We start from the raw sequence: 16,697 nt of genomic DNA, 5'->3' as shown, positions 1-16,697 counted from the left end.
TAAGAATTGCCAGGTGCATTGTGAGAGTTAGACATATGAAATGCACACAATGAAATAGAAGGTATAAATAAGCAGGATGTGGTGTCACATGTGTGTAATCTCAGCACTCGAGAGCCCAAGACAGTAGAGTTTCTGCAAATTAAGTGTCAACCTGGATTGCACAGTGAGCTGGAGGCCAGCTTGGGCTGCATGACACCCTGTCTAAAACACACATTAAAATAAAGAAAAGCCTAAGGAAAGAAGAAACGGCAAGTATAAAATCCAGAGGATAGACGTGTGCACTTGCTTACTTTAGGATCTGCCTATTTCAACCACATCCCCTTCCTGTCCCACTGGCATATGCACGCTGCAGGGCAACATCTCATACTCGAGAAGAAGTTATAGCAGTAGCTATGGGAATCACGAGGCATCTGGGGTCAGAAAGCTTTGGAGGTAGACTCTGCAAAGGAATAAAGGAATCTGCATTAAAGAATAGCTGTGGTGCAAACCCGGGTGATTATGTAATACACGAAGACTGAACTGTGTGTAGCTGCTTCATCCCTTCATCTTATAGGGCAGAGATGGGGGAGAGGTTGAAGGTTGGATGAGTAAACTCCCAGACCTGGATTACAAGCCCAGCTCAAACACTGTTAGCTGTGAGGCTTCTGGGAGGCGGGGCTAAGGCAATGGCTCAGTGGGTAAAGTACTTGCTCTTCAAGCCTGAATACCTGAATTTGGGTTCTGAGAATCAGCATAAAAGCCAGGTGTGGTGGCATGTGCTAGTAACCTCAGCATTGCTGGAGAACTACAGGCTGGAAGATCCCTTGAGTTCGCTGGCCAGCCAGTCTAGCTGCAGCAGCGAATCTCAGGCTCAGTAAGAGATTCTGTCTCAGACATAAGGTGGAGAGTGATAGAAACAGAAATTTGACATCAACCTGTGGCCTCTATGCCAGCACACATGGGCAGTTGCATGCACATGCAAGTGAGCACAAGCATGCTTGTGCACACACACGCACACACACACACACACACACACACACACACACACACACAAGCACAGGCATGCACGCACCTCAACACATAGACTTTAGGGAGGTTGCATGGCATTTCTGATTCCCATTTTTTTCTTGGGTATAAAATAAATGAGGAGCACTAGAGGACATTTGGCCCTTCCTTACATGCTCTGATTCTTGTAAAAACTAGAGGTGAGAGTGAAAGGGTGGTCTCTGTGCTCTGCAAATTCGCAGGAGTATCTAGAGGCATAGAACTATCCACAGAGGGTTTGAGGAAACTGGTCTTTATGAGAACTGGGGTCATTCAGAGCGTAGCTGTGTGCAGGAACCCACTTTGGGCTGCACTCACTTGGCAAACAATGTCTGATTAGGATGATATCCTGTGTTCTAAGACACAGCCCACTTGGAATCATTATACAGCACTAGGTCAGAGCATCTACAGTAAGCGATACTATTCCATCTGCTTCCTCATAAGCCCACTTTTTCTGTATCTGTTCTTTTATAATCCGATAAACATTTAATGAACACCCAGAATTTATCAAGCAGAGTGTAGGGCTCCAGAATACAGTTCTGAATGACTACCCCAGCATCAGGGAGACTGTGCTGTAAGAGGGAAAAACTGCAATCATGAATAAATAGCACAGTGCAGGATCTGAGGAACCCACACAAGGAGTCCCTACCCCTCAGTTTGGATGGAAAAGAAGCCTTCGGAAGGAAAACAGTGTCAAAACTGAGATCTGAAGAGTGAGCCAGCCAAAGAGGAACATGGGAAGGGTAGTTTTCCTTTTGGACAAAGAAAGGCTTGAGGTTTTGAATATGTAGGCAATGTGGGCAGAAAAACAGCAGCCTCTCCCAAGAGACTCTACAGAGAAATACCTAGTATCTGAAAATTTCCCTTCAGCCATTGCGTGTGACCCTCTGGAGAGGCCCGTCCACGGAAGCATGGATTGCTCCCCATCTGCAGGAGCGTTTGAGTACAACAGCAGTTGTACATTCAGCTGTGCAGAGGGCTTCATGCTGAAGGGGAATGATGCCATTCGGTGTGCCGACTCAGGACAATGGACAGCCCCAGCTCCAGTCTGTGAAGGTACCGTAACACCAAATCATTCCTCTGGGCCTCTCGGGTACAGTGGGCACTCAACACTATCATTCGCTTATCTGATGGACATTCACAGAGAGCCTGAGATGTGCTGGACTCTTTGTGTCTGATGTCAGGGATCAAAGAGTGGGCAAAGCAAGTTTTCAGCACAGTGTTCACAACAGCATTGTCAAGGTGAGAGTTGCTTTGGTCCACATGTTCAAAGAGAGCCGAGGAGATCAGCGCTGAGGGAAAGAATAATGTATGAGGAACATCATGAGATGGTAGAAGAGGAATGGACAAGGCAGTTTGTCTAGGTCTATCATTTTTTGTCAGCAGGCTTTGGGGCTTTCTGAGTTCTGTGACTTCTGGTAAAACGGGGCACTAATAACCAGCTTTTCCTGCTTATGTCACAACAGTTGTGGGTCAGTGTGTTCTAAAGCCACTAACACCGCTGTCAACTTCATTAACACAGAGAAAGCCATAACGAAACAGTTACTTTGTAAATCCCAAGTTTGTGTCTTATCTGAAAAAAATTGACTCTCCTTAGTATTTCATGTTCTCGGTGTCTTGCTTTAAAATAAAGACTAAGTCACAAGGAGGTCACTGGGACTGCCTCATTTTACAAAGGGTATCTGTACAAAACCAAGATCCAGAAGCATGTGGTAGCATCTTATGCCTCCATTTACTGGTACTCTTCAACAATCTGTGTGAATCCTGGACCTGTGTACACCCTGATTTTGAGATGAGCTATTGGTTCTCCAGTGATTTGCAAGTGGGACTTGAAGGGATATGTGTATATTCAGGTTCAGAGCGGCTCTATTCAAACAGTAAACTGTGGAAGCAAGTGAGCATCAGTGGGTGGAAGGGATAAACAAAATCTAGTATTCATATATATTAGAATACTATTCAGCTTTAGAACAGGAATTCCAACACATGCTCCAATATGGATAGATCTTAAAGACAATTATAAGGAAAATGAGTCATTCTCCAAAAATCAAGTAATATATGATCTTTTCTGTGTATATTGATGAAAGCAATATAACCAGAGACAGAAAGTAGAATGATAAGGGAGAGGGAAAGGGATTACTGTTAGTGAGCATGGAACTCAGCCTGAGATCTTGAAAAGAGTCCTGGGGGTGAGTGGTGACGAATGCTATCTGACAATACAAATGCAAATGGACACAGAGCTAGACACTTCAATTAGCCAAGTGGCAAATGGTAGATTGTGTGCTTCACGTGCTTAGCATGATGAAAACAGTGTAAAGAAAACCAGTAAACCAGTTAGTGGAGGAATAAAAGTGCATGCTTACGGTGGTAAAACAGTGAGGGTGACTGAATGTGCTGCTGTGTATTGTCTAGGAGACGGAGACATGCTAAGCCCTGTGACTTCCTTTCAAAGGATCACAAGGGATTGCTCAAGCCACTCTGTATCCAGGCAAGTAAATGTCAACTGATCTGGAACAGATGGTTGGATATTTTCTTCAGCATCTGGAATTGAAGCCTCAATAACTCCTTTTATTGTCCTCACTGGTGTCTCTTCAGCAACAGTCAAGGTCTACAGCTGCTGCGCAGCCTTGAGGCTACCTCTGGTGTCTGCTAGTGCCTCTGTGGCTGCTACTGAGGCTAGGAGCCGGGTTTATCAAGCGTTTCCTGTCATCTCAGATAGTCTAATGCCAAGAGGTAGTGAAAGCTATTATTCATATTTCAGAGGTGAAAAAATGTGAAATAAGTGTGTTCTCTCCATACAGGACTATCTTACATATTTACAGATAATAGTGTAGTGATAGACAGTGAGAAGGAGCAGATAGGGCAATGGGGATGAAATGAGAAAGGTACAATTATATATGGGGGTACATGTGTGTGTGTGTGTGTGTGTGTGTGTGTGTGTGTGTGTATTTATATATAAAATGTCATAATGAAACTCATCATTTTGTATGCTAACCAAAATTGTTTTACAAAAGACCACACTTTGATCATGATCTTTATTCTGCTTTTCCATTTAACATTATACACAGATATACCTCCAAAATCTTTTGCAAGTAAAACACATGAAATTTAAGAACTATGAATATTCCTTTCATGAATTCATAACTTACTTGGTGAGCCCCAGACTTATGCCTCATTGATGCTTGTTTTATTCTTACAAACAATGCCTTGACAAAAACCCCTGAGTTGATTTTGGTATAAATCTCAGGAATCTCTATACTTTTCAGAGATTCTTGAGTTCAAAGATATGATAGCTTAAGACTGATGGATTGATTGATTAGTGCATATTACCAAACTGTTCTACACTGGCTATGCTAATACTGATGTAGCCAACACTGGTTCAAACTTTTTCCCTTGTAAAATCCATCAAGTATCATTGACATTAATGACAACTTTTTTTTTAACTCTTTTTAGTTAAATCCAACTCATGAGTCCTTATTCTTTCACTAAAGGGGCTAATGGATTGAAGTCAATAACACTTGTGTCTGTCTCCTCACTCCCTGCCTTCTTCCCTCCTTAGCATTGCAGTGTCGGGATTTTCCAGTTCCGAGAAAAGCTCAGATGACCTGCTCAGACCCCTTTGGTGCCCTGAAGTACCAGTCAGTCTGCAGCTTTTCCTGTGATGAAGGCTCACTCTTGGTGGGAGCAAGTGCAATAAGATGCTTGGCTACCAGAGACTGGAGTGGGGCTCCTCCAGAATGCCAAGGTAAGAATGCATTCTTCCCATTTTCATTGGAAGTAAATTGGAAGCAGTATTCTTAAAGGCTATGTCTGTGGTGGTAATCGTGTAGGGTCTACCCTGAAACTAGCTGGAAAAGGGATGGGTACTGTCACTAACTCCTTCATCCTGTACCCCAAGAACTCTGAATACAAATGTAATCAGAGGCTGAGCAGATACTGTGAGTGTCAGGATATTTGGCAATGGATGCTAGCAATGCAGTGACCTTTGCACTGTCCTTATCAGAATCTACATCAGGACTAACAGGCTCCTATCATGGATGTTACTCATCTATTAAATACAGTACCTAGAAAGAAGATGGAAAAGAAAACTTAGCTCTGAGTGTTTGTTCCGAGGCTGGTCCAGCACTTTCTTAGGGACCATGGTATGTCCTGTTGGAATGAGAAAGGTGGAATTACAGAACCACGTTGCAAGCATTCTCCGAGATCTGTGTAATAGTGGAGAAGCATGCTTAGGATAGAGTGGAGAGGACAGGGGAAGGGAAGATACACACCATGAACTAGAGATTAGAGCATCTTCAGAAGAAAGCAGTGTGAAGATTCATTAAGACCATTTATATCTGTGTTAGACTTGATGGCAGAAAGTCACCGTGCCCAGTGAGCACCACATCATTCTGTGTGAAGTGGAGCTGGTCTAATCACCTGACTTGACAACTTGAAGGACAGATGCGTGATTTTCAAATTTTCCCATTCCTTTTCCTTTCAGTGTATCCAATGCCTTAGCCAGATTTATAACAAAAACTTTTAACAAAACAAGATTTTCATTTATAAAGTCTACAAATAGTAATACAATAAGAAAACAGAAAAATAAAAAATATCCTCTTAAATACCAACTCCCAAAAATAAATATTGCTAACATTCTAGCACAAAGTGCTTCCTATATTTTCTCATCTAATTTTTCCTTTGTAATAGTTATTTTTACTGTGTATATTTAATTTTAATAATACTTTTAATATGTGTAATATGAAATATTTCTGTGTTATTTGTCATGCCTTTAACTTTGTATAGGCCTTCAATATCTAAGTAAAAGCAAGCAGGTCATGTTTTTCATGAGGAGGAAACCACTTGCTGTTCAGGTCACAGAAGTGTATACACACACACACACACACACACACACACACACACACACACACACCGTTGTAAATCCAATAATGCCTGTATGAATAACTAAAAGAATTAATTAACAGCATAATAGGGTGTCCTTCATGCCAGGCATGAGAACCTATGGTGAGCAGGAGTTGGGGTGGGAATGAGGAGTTGGGTCTGAAGAGAGCAGAGTGAGGCTGTGAACTTGCTTCTTCAGCTCTCATCCTCACCACACTGAAGTCGGCACAACTTTAAAGAAGAGCTCAGAATTCCTGAGCAGGGTTATCAGGATGATCAGGCCCTTCCAGGAAAGCCAAACCACGCATTGCCCCACAGTCCTGCCTACGGGTGTTCACAGCCAGGAGGTTGCTACTCAGCCCAGCTTCCTGTGACCTTCCAGTTCCCTTCTGCTTCTAGCCCTTTGTTTACTCTGGGGGAACTTTCTCCTCTTCTTGCTGGGTGCACATCAAGTGAAATACTCACTTGTGGTTGAGGCAGGAAGGTACCATGAGGCCTGAAATCCACAAGCTATTGTGACACTTCCGAGGGAGAGCGTGTTATCAGATCATTTCCCTTGTCACTGTCCTCACAACCCTCCGCACTCAACCTTGCAAAGTCATGGGAGAGCTGGAAATGACTCCACCAAACCAAGGACCCACACCCCTTTCCCCTTGGCATTTTCAGCTTACAGCCCTCCCATCCCTAACCCCCCCCACACACACACACACACTGAACACAGGAAGACTTTGCATGTGGCAGACGGTACCTCAGTCTCTGTAGAAATAGATTAGATTGAGAGGAGTAATGCTCGAGAGAGGAAGAAACCAAGGTGCAGCCAACACCTTAAAAACGTCATGCTGCTGAGCAAGCTGACCAATAGGCAGCTGACCTGGGACAGCTGTACCACGTCCTCTGCTTGAAAGCTGTACATTGAGCAACCAAGCCAAGCAGCAAAGAAGTCCCTGAGCCCATGTTTACCATCAGTCTTCTCTTCCGAGTGTCAGCATGACTCCCTTGGGCTTCATCGCTCTGTGAGTTGGGAGAGGGCCATCTTGACAGTTACTGACATTGGTACTGAGAACGTATTCACTCTTGGTCTGACTATGTCATTTTAAGATATTGAGATTCAGAGAGGTTAAGTGACTTGCCCAAAGTCACATAGTATGATTACCAGCCCAAGCCAGTCTCCCAATAACCTCCCACTTGTGTTTATATATGGTGTCAAAGAACTGTGAGACCTGACTTAACTTTTACTGGAAAATGAACTGGGGTGGGGGTGGGGGGCATTTATGCCTGGTCCTGCAGGTTGAGATGACTTCTGGGAAGAAGTGGAAGTTGGCACTTGTAGACAACTGATGAAATGCGTGCCTACTTTATTCCCTTTCATAGTTCATCTGTGAGTGTGACTCAAGTGACTCACTATATACCTAAGGGTAGCTATAAGGCAAGAGTTACAGCTTTTCATATACTGAAAATGAGGCAGCTGAGGTTGAAAAGGGTCTCCATGCACAGCACAAGCTAGGATACAGGCCCAGATTCTCTCTACCACCTGCTGGGGATGGGAGAAAGAAATTCACCCCATTTTCCATCTCTGAGTTCTTGCCATTGTTTGCTGGAAGCATCATTAGGTTTGTTTCCTGAGAAGACATCAGGGGAGCAACTTTCTCTGAATTCTGGGGGCATCCAAAGTGAAGCCCATGGCTATCTCTCCAACGGGCCCTGAGGCCCTTTTAGAATCGCCTCAGAAACCCTGTGCAGGTGAGATCTCAGAATGACAGTCAACTGTAAGAAGCTGTGCCTGTCACCAGCTCCACAGCCTCTTACAGAGAAAGAGCCAGAAAAGCAAACAAAAAAAATTGCTAAACTAGCAAGCAGAGATAGACAGCACACACACACACACACACACACACACACACACACACACACACACACACGGCTGGCAGGGGAGGAAGAGAGAGAAAAAGAGAGAAGATGGATTTCAGAACCCTGAGTTCTCACATGATCTCTCCCCCCCACACTCAGCTGTCACCTGCACACCTTTGCTCGGCCCTCAGAATGGAACCATGACCTGTATCCAGCCTCTTGGAGGTTCCACTTACAAATCCACATGCCAGTTCACCTGTGATGAAGGATTTTATCTATCTGGACCAGAAAGATTGGATTGTTCTCCATCTGGACACTGGACAGGCACACCACCCACGTGTGAAGGTAGGCACGGGAGTCTGCCCTACCCTGTGACTTCTCAGATATCATCATAGAAGGAAGAATCATTAGCTCTTTGGGTGAAGGTGTTCCCGAGCTAAACACTAGGCATGAGAATCTAGATAAAAAATTTCTTTCTCCATGAATAACAAATTGAGTAAAACATTTCAGTCTTAACAATGTTTTCACATCATCATAGCTCATGACATCACCATTCTAGAATAATAAGGGAAGTCAATATCATCTCCATGCTACAGATGAGAAAAAAACAAGCTTAGAGGTGAGATAATCCAAGGCCATTGACATTCACAAACAATGATACTCAGCTATGCACTGAAGCATTTATTTTTCTTATAGAAACCCTTTCTCTTTTTCTATTAAGCTCTCTAGCCATTTATTCCTACCTCCACCTTCACCAACCCCACTAAGTCTCAGACTAGTTAGCTTATTTGGGGATGAGTGTCATTTAACTAGCCTGGCTTTCATTTTTCCTCCTACTTCTTTATGAGTTTTAAACTCATTGAGGTAGAAGCTGGGCTTCTTCCATTGTGTGTGTGTGTGTGTGTGTGTGCGCGCACACGCGCGCGCATACATGTATGTGTGTATAATATATGTGCATGCTTCTGTTGTATGTGTGTGCGCAAAGGTAGTACACATGTGTATACAAAAAACATTGATGTTGGGAGTCTTCCATTATTGCTTTTGACCTTATCTTTTAGACACATGGTCTCTCACAGAACCCAGCACTCACCAATTGGCTATTCCGACTAGCAAGCAAGCTCCAGGGATTTATCTGTCTAAACATCCTCAGTGCTGGAATTACAAATGTGTACAACCATGACATGCTTTTACACAGAGCCCAGACATCTGACCTAGAACCTAAGGCTTGCCTGGCAGATACTTTGCCCCCTGGGGCATCTCCTCAGCCCCTCCTTAACCTTCATATCACCTACAACAGTAGATGGAATCAAATGAGTGTGTAACAAGCATCTGTTGAACAGAAGCTTATCAGTTCCTGGTCACACTCACTCAAGCACAGCCCTGCTGACAGTGTCAACTGGTGGAACTCTCGAAAACAGGGTGAATCACACCTATCTTTGACTTCCTGGAAGCACCCAGCGGGCACAATGTATCGCATATAACTGCAGGCATATAGTATGTTCTAAAAGAGAAGTGCACCGTGTTAGTTAACGTATAGTTCCTCTTTGGCTTCAGAAGGGTCGTTGTTCCAATTTATTGTCCAGCATAGTCAGGGTTAGTAATAATGAGATCCACACTTCAAACGTTTTCTTTTTTTTTTTTTTTTTTTTTTTTTTTGGTTTTTCGAGACAGGGTTTCTCTGTGTAGCTTTGCGCCTTTACTGGAACTCACTTGGTAGTCCAGGCTGGCCTCGAACTCACAGAGATCCGCCTGGCTCTGCCTCCCGAGTGCTGGGATTAAAGGCGTGCGCCACCACCGCCCGGCACGTTTTCTTATTCAGTCTACACAAACCACCTCTAAAAAAGTTATTTTCATTGCCCTCTTAAAGATGAAGAAAACGGGGCATCAAGAGAATGAGTAGCTGTCTATAGGCACATTGAGAGAAGGGCAGAATGACAGGCCATGGGATGTTTTTACCACTATACCACACTGCCACCTAGTGGCAGGGTTTCTGAACCCCGGGTCTGGGCACTGGCCGCAGGTGTAACTTCGGAAGCAAGCCTTAGAAATGGTGGTGACTGGTGAGCAGCTGAGAGACTATGCCTTTAAAAATCTGTTAGCATTGTGCAAAACAGCTAAAACATTGTTCATTCATCCCTACACTGATATCTCAAGATCTTACTGCTGTACTAAAGGGTATAAAAGCCAACATTTGCTGTCAAAAAGGTACACTAACCTCAAGGAACCTAGGCCACGTGAGAAGGGAGAGTTTATGCCTTGTATACATTACTCATTCCTTTATTTCTCGCTGTTTCTGTCACTTACCCTACTAACATGTTCGTAAGCTACATTTTTCAGATTGTATTTTAAGGGCAAAGAACCAAATTCCAATTATAAATCCCATTAAGCTTTTAAATGATTGATGCAGCCAGTTGAGTTGCTAAACCTTTGATCTCCCACACCACTTCCCTCCACCCTGCCCCAGTCCTCTCTTCTGTTCATGAGGAATCATGTGCCTCCTGTCTGTGAGCCCAGGCTCCACCCAGGGACAGCACCTCTAAGAAGATGTGGTCCTCAGTATTGTCCATCTTCTTAACCCTACTTTTAAGATATTTTTATGTCTGTTCTTGCTTTATTAGCCACATTTACATTGTATATTTAGTTAAGGGAGTGATCCCTTTTCATTTTCCCACCAATCTTTGGAATTTTAACCCTTAATTCTACCTAGGAACCCTGGTTCTCATGCACTTTTTTTTTCAGAACCCAAAAGGGACCACAGGGCCTTGGGGTCATCAGGAAGTGGGACCCCCCACCTTCTCTCTCACTGTGCACTGAGGTTTCCAATTAAGGGGGGGAGGCTCACAAGTATTTCCATTTGGTAAGAACACTGATTCCCTGGGCCCGTTGGAACTTGGGATCTGCCTTCATTTCCCTGTCTCCACCTGCCCTTCCCCCTCAGGAAATCTTCTCCATGAGCACAGCAATGACTGAGGCACATCTCATTTCCATGATGCCGTCTATGAGATGGGTTGCTTAAGTCCAGTGGCTGTGTCCCTTCAGTCCCCACCTGTAGGCCACCTTCCTGACACAGACTGTTGCTCCCCTCATCATTAACATGGTTCCTCACTCACTGTTCCTCGGGAGACCTTGTTGGCCACTGAATTCAGCACCTGATACCTTGCTTAATCTTCTTAGGAAACGGAGACTTGGTCTTCCATCCACCTCCAGCTCCATCATTCTGGTTTTTTGGGTTTTTTTTTTTTTTTTGGCTTACCCAAGTCCAGGTTCTGAAATACAGGGAACATGTGCCCTCTGAACCCTGGGACAGTTTACTTCTCTATTTTCCTTCAGTTCTTGGCCTGTTTTAATGGACTGGTGGAAGGCTCCACAAAACACCCACAAACAGCCTGTTACTACAAACACCTGTGCCAATATGCCAACATACTTTTTCATGAGGTAGCACATAAAACTTAGAGAATCTTAGGAATCAAAATGGCTAAGCAAAATGAACCTGACATTACCTTCAGAATAACAGTGAATTCAAAGAAACAGCGGCCACTGTTGTCAATAGCTATTGGTAAATCATTCATGTGCCAGGTAATTGAATGACGAAAAGGATTGTGGTGAGAAAATTAGAAATGCATTTGCTCTGCCCTTTGACCTGTACTTGTTGACTGCCACCCCCACCCCCTGAGATACCAACAGTGGGAATCATGTTAGATAAAGTGAATGGTTGGGGCTTTAGAAGCTTTACATATAGTAGGTAAAGGAGCTGCAGTGTGTAACGCGACGTCGTATGAGTTCCAACAATAAGTCTATGAGTTCAGGGAAAGGCCTGAAAACTGGGTTAGGGAGACTGAGTACTTGACTTCCTGACCTTTCTCTATACATCTTTCTGCATGCCTACCTGCTCCTCCTTCCTGAAGTAAACATGTTTTATACATTGCAGCAAGCCTGCTACTCAGCAAAATGCCTGAGAGACAGTAGGCAGTCAATAACTATTTGTCAACTATTGAGAGGATAAACTATGTGAAGCACAGAAGGTCTTAATAAGCACGATATTGAAAGTCTCCCATTTGATACTCCAGCCATCAAGTGCCCAAGGATCTTTGCCCCAGATCAAGGCAGCCTGGATTGTTCTCAGGGTCGGGAAGAATTCAGTGTCGGCTCCACATGCCGCTTCTTCTGCAACAAGGAATTTGAGCTAGTCGGATCCAAAACTGTGGAATGCATGGCTTCTGGAAGATGGTCAGCACCTCCACCAACCTGCAAAGGTAATGACGTGCTCACCGAGGAAGTTTTACTTGGGGTTATCTTTCCACACAATTAACACATAGCTAACTTATGTGGCAAGTGCACATTATACACTGTCAGTGAGTGTGGTCAACACAGGTGTAGGTTTTTAAACTTTCTAAGAAGTGACAGGATTTTTCTGTTCTCAACTAAAAGATAACTGATTCTTATGAAGAAAATTTTGTTCACATCTTTAGGCCTATTTATCTCAAAGATCTTTATTGAGCAAAGGGAGTGGTACATTGTACTTGCTGAGAATGCCAGGTAGCAGTTATGGGCCAGGTGCTTGGAACAAGGAATCCAGATGCAGAGAGATCAAGTATCTTCATTCTATCATATGGCAAGTGTATGACCAGGCCAGTGACACAGTTTCCATTTCATCTTCGTGTTGACCTTGGGCCAGCAACCCAGGGAGCACAGGCAGTTACTTGCATTTAATGTGGCCTTCTATTGAGGTGCTAGATCTCTATAGCAGCTCTCCAGCTGCCTCCATTTTAAAAGTACTAGTAATATCAACTCTGCTTCTTCTTACAGCCAGGACAATGGCTTTTCATGGGCACTTTTAAAATATTGTCTCTCCTAAATTATTTATTTACTTGCATGTGGTGTACGCACGCGTGTATGTGCAGGTATGAGAGCCCATGTGCATGCATGCAGAAGCCAGGAGAGGGCAGCAGCTGTCTTCCTCTGTTAGTTACTGCCCACCTTATTTTCTGAGTCAAGGTCTCTCACTGAACCTGGACCTCAGCTTTTTGCCTAGGCTGACTGGCTATCAAGTTCCTAGGATCTGCTTGTCTCTGCCTGCCAACACTGGCTTTTATGTGGATGCTGTGGATTGAACTGGGTTCCTCTTGTTTTCAAAATGAGTACTCTCACCCACCAAGTCATCTCTCCAGCCCTTAAATAATTTTCCCCTTATCTGAGATTAATAGATCTTCATAGGTTCCATCTATAAATTGCTAGAGATCCCTTGCCTCGGGAAAAGTTGAAGACAGCTATTCCATGACAGACTTCGTTCAGATATGATCCCTCAACCCGTGAACATACTGAATACGTTCAAATGAAATGTTGTTCTCATGACAGGTGTAACATCACTTCCTAACCCAGAGGTGCGCTGTCCCGCTCTCACTACTCCTGGGCAGGGGACAATGTTCTGCAGACACCACCTGGGAAGCTTTGGTCCAAACACCACTTGTCATTTTGGGTGCAAAACTGGGTTTACACTCAGAGGCACCAATTCGCTCAGATGCAGGACTTCAGGACAATGGACAGCAGTGACTCCAGAGTGCAGAGGTAACTAACCAGACAGGAGCAGGGAATTCTGAAGCTGTCTTCCTGTCCATGCTTGAGTTAGTCATTGTATGTCTCTGCCTGCTTACGTTCCGCCCAGCCCTAACAACCGCTGCAAGTCCCCGCTCCTCCACGAACTCCACAGCACTCCCAAGCAGAAGGAATGTGTGGCAGCCCTTCAGCTTTGCCCTCCCCCAAACCACTTTCTTTCTTTTTTTTTTTTTTTTTGGTTTTTCGAGACAGGGTTTCTCTGTGTAGCTTTGCGCCTTTTCTGGAACTCGCTTGGTAGCCCAGGCTGGCCTCGAACTCACAGAGATCCACCTGCCTCTGCCTCCCGAGTTCTGGGATTAAAGGCGTGCGCCACCACCGCCCAGCCCAAACCACTTTCTATACAGAGGACACAGGCATAAAGGCACATATGTCTACATGCGTCAGCGCTAAAAGCTTGCAAATGGAAAGCCAGCTCAACAAATTGTGAAGTATAAATTGCAACGTTATTAAGTAGGTGACAGTATCAACCTACAGTATTTTCATAATGACTGGAACTAAGATGTTAGCCCCGAGTGACATTTCTTAAGGAGCTACCACACCATTCCCAAAGCATGGAGTCTTTCCCCAGTCTCCTTCATCTTGATATCTTCCACAGCACAGCACTGAGATCTAAAAATGTCAGGACTGCTCTATCACACTTATTTGAATTAAATCTGACTTCCTGGGGTTTGTTTGCTCTCCACAACTTACAGAAAATAATCTGAAGTTATTTAACAAATAGTTTAAAGAGGATTGTGGTCTCCTCTTCCAAACTTCCAATGTCCGCCTGTGAGGGACATGAAATAAATATTTTAATAATCATAATGCTGACATGGCCGATTAACCACAGTGTATCAATAATAACACACAGATACAAATTCAGTGGTGTTTTTGAGGGGCAAATTTAGTAAGGAGACTTTTTGGAGATTAGATCAGTACAAGTACATCCTTGTACTCTGGCTAGTATTATTTCATGGATACTTTTGAAGAGCTGCTGTGGTTCTTGGGTGTGGATGACTTCCTTTCTGACCTTTCACATTAACTCCATCTATTGTCAATTCCATTCAAGTTAAAAAAGCAAACCACAACCCTATCTTCCTTCCTTCTGTGTATCTGTTTCTCATTCATTTTTTTTCCCTGCAGCCATAAAATGCTCAGAACTACACATGGACACACCAGGATCGATGAACTGTTCCAATCCCTGGGGAAACTTTAGCTATGGATCAGCCTGCACCTTCCAGTGTCCAGAGGGACAGTTACTGAATGGCTCTGCAAGGGCAACATGCCAGGAGAATGGCCGTTGGTCAGCTACCATGCCAACATGCCAAGGTACATTTTTCATATGGTTTAGAACATGACCTTGACATGGAAGACAGAATCCCTGGTTCTTTGCTGCATATCTCTCACGGTGGCTTTTTTTCCCTTCACTGCCCTCCTACATTGCTTGATGAGTGTTTCATAATGAGTCACAAAGGCTCCCCTTGCTTTATACAGAGCCCTAGGGATGAGGCTGGTGACCACGTGGATCCCTGCCATTCTTTTTCATTGTTTAGTTGTGTGAAATTAATTTCCCCACTTCTTACAGCCTCTGCTTAACACACCTTGACACTTCAAATACGTTAGCCAAGGGTTTTCACACAGAGTCCTACTTTGTTGTGTCAGAAGACTTTTGTTTACCATCTACCTCTAAAAATACCTCAAGTCCTTTAATTATGCCCCATCTATTTGCAAGCTTTATCTCAGCCCCCCTACTCCTCCCTTATTTTCCCTTAGCAGTTATGACTTACTGCTGTTACATATCCAAACCATTGATTGATTAAGAGAAATTACCCCATCATTTATTTCATTTACCCAAATAACCATGCACATGTACTGATGAATTTGTAACTACTAATGAGTTCCTTTCAGGGGATCTTTTCATCTTGTCCACTTTAGAAATTATGATTTTTTTAATCAAAATTAATCAAATATTTAAGCCTTGGAATGCAGTCAGGTCCTGCTTCCTGTTTCATTGCAGTGGATTTCTGATTTCCAGATCTTTCCTGCCAGGTTATTGGCCTTGGCAGGACCTTTGAAATTCTTGCTTATGGCCCTGTCTTTGTTCTTGGGATGCCTCGGGGACCATGAATGGTCTGTGCACACTACACTCACACCTTGCATGTGTGTTTATTTTAGCAGGACCACTGACCATCCAGGAAGCGCTGACTTACTTGGGTGGGGCAGTGGCGTCTACAACAGGTCTGGCAGTGGGCGGGACACTCCTGGCTCTGCTCAGAAAGCGTCTCAGAAAGAAAGGTAAATACAAAGGAGCCTTCCTCTTTTCTGTTCTCTATTTTGGAGTAAAGTGTTAAAGTCAGTAGTTTCTATTTAAAAACAGTTTGTTAAAGAAAGTCAGGCTAATATTTGTGACCTTGAGCCCTGACTGCCTGTCAGAATCACCTGTAGGAATTTATGAAAATACAGAAATTCTGAATTTATCTTTGTGTGTGTGTGTGTGTGTGTGTGTGTGTGTGTGTGTGTGTGTGGTGTGGTGTGTGTGTGTGTGTGTGTGCACATGTGCATGCCTTCTGCATACTAAACCAGTGCTCTACCACTGAGCTGTGACACCAGCCATTATATTAATTTTTCCAAAGCCTTCCCTTAAAATTCTGATGACGCCTCTGAGGGCCTCTGGAACCACCAAAATTAATTATAAACATGCCATGCCTCTTTCCCTCACACACCCCATGTAATAGGCATTTGTAAATCAGCTTTTCCAGGCAGTGGGGCCAATAGTGACGGTACCTCGGGTTGAGGAAGATATAGTCCTTTAAGAGGGACAGATAAACAGTCTGCATACTTACTGTGGTACGTCTGGAAGAACAAAATATAGTGTAAATGTTACCCGAACATAGAACGATGGTTCTTGGATCAGAACAGTACATTGAATAGGCTTTCTCAACCTTAGCTTGAGTCAAGGGATAGGGCCAAGATGGGAAGGTGAACTAGAGTTCTAGCAAAGAAAACTGCACATGAAAACCACGAGCACATTAGATCACTGGAAGAAGTGGTGTGTTTAGCAGCCGAGAGCGTCTGAACCCACTGGACTCCCAGACCAGTGGGGAGAAGCTGGAGGTTAAGAAGCCACTGCTTCAGTAGTGTCCTGAAAACACATACTCAAACATTCTCTCATGCAAATTTGTGGGTTTCGAGAAGATTTAAGCAGGAAAGTGACCAAATGATGAAGACTCTGTCAGGGACACCTCACCAGCCTGTTGTCAGAAAGAGAACTTAGACCCAGAGACAAAAGAAACGTCCAGTTCTGAGACTTGCAAACATCTTTTCTCCATCTGCTGCGACTTGTAGCCTGCCCAAGTGTT

The 16,697-nt window shown here is 43.8% G+C and overlaps 1 protein-coding gene across 1 annotated transcript in view; it reads left to right on the top strand.

Annotated features, from left to right (window-relative positions):
- Selp (selectin P) overlaps positions 1–16,697 on the top strand; it is a 33,982-nt gene that overhangs the window by 14,863 nt on the left and 2,422 nt on the right. Inside the window, exons 7-13 of the mRNA XM_059280725.1 lie at positions 1,894–2,079; positions 4,580–4,765; positions 7,906–8,091; positions 11,814–11,999; positions 13,102–13,311; positions 14,482–14,667; positions 15,514–15,633. Coding sequence (XP_059136708.1) covers positions 1,894–2,079; positions 4,580–4,765; positions 7,906–8,091; positions 11,814–11,999; positions 13,102–13,311; positions 14,482–14,667; positions 15,514–15,633 — 1,260 coding nt within the window. The remainder of the gene's footprint in view (positions 1–1,893; positions 2,080–4,579; positions 4,766–7,905; positions 8,092–11,813; positions 12,000–13,101; positions 13,312–14,481; positions 14,668–15,513; positions 15,634–16,697) is intronic.

Source organism: Peromyscus eremicus, chromosome 15 (genome assembly GCF_949786415.1).
Source record: "Peromyscus eremicus chromosome 15, PerEre_H2_v1, whole genome shotgun sequence".
Taxonomy (NCBI): domain Eukaryota; kingdom Metazoa; phylum Chordata; class Mammalia; order Rodentia; family Cricetidae; genus Peromyscus; species Peromyscus eremicus.
This window is presented reverse-complemented; position numbering and strand designations above follow the sequence as displayed.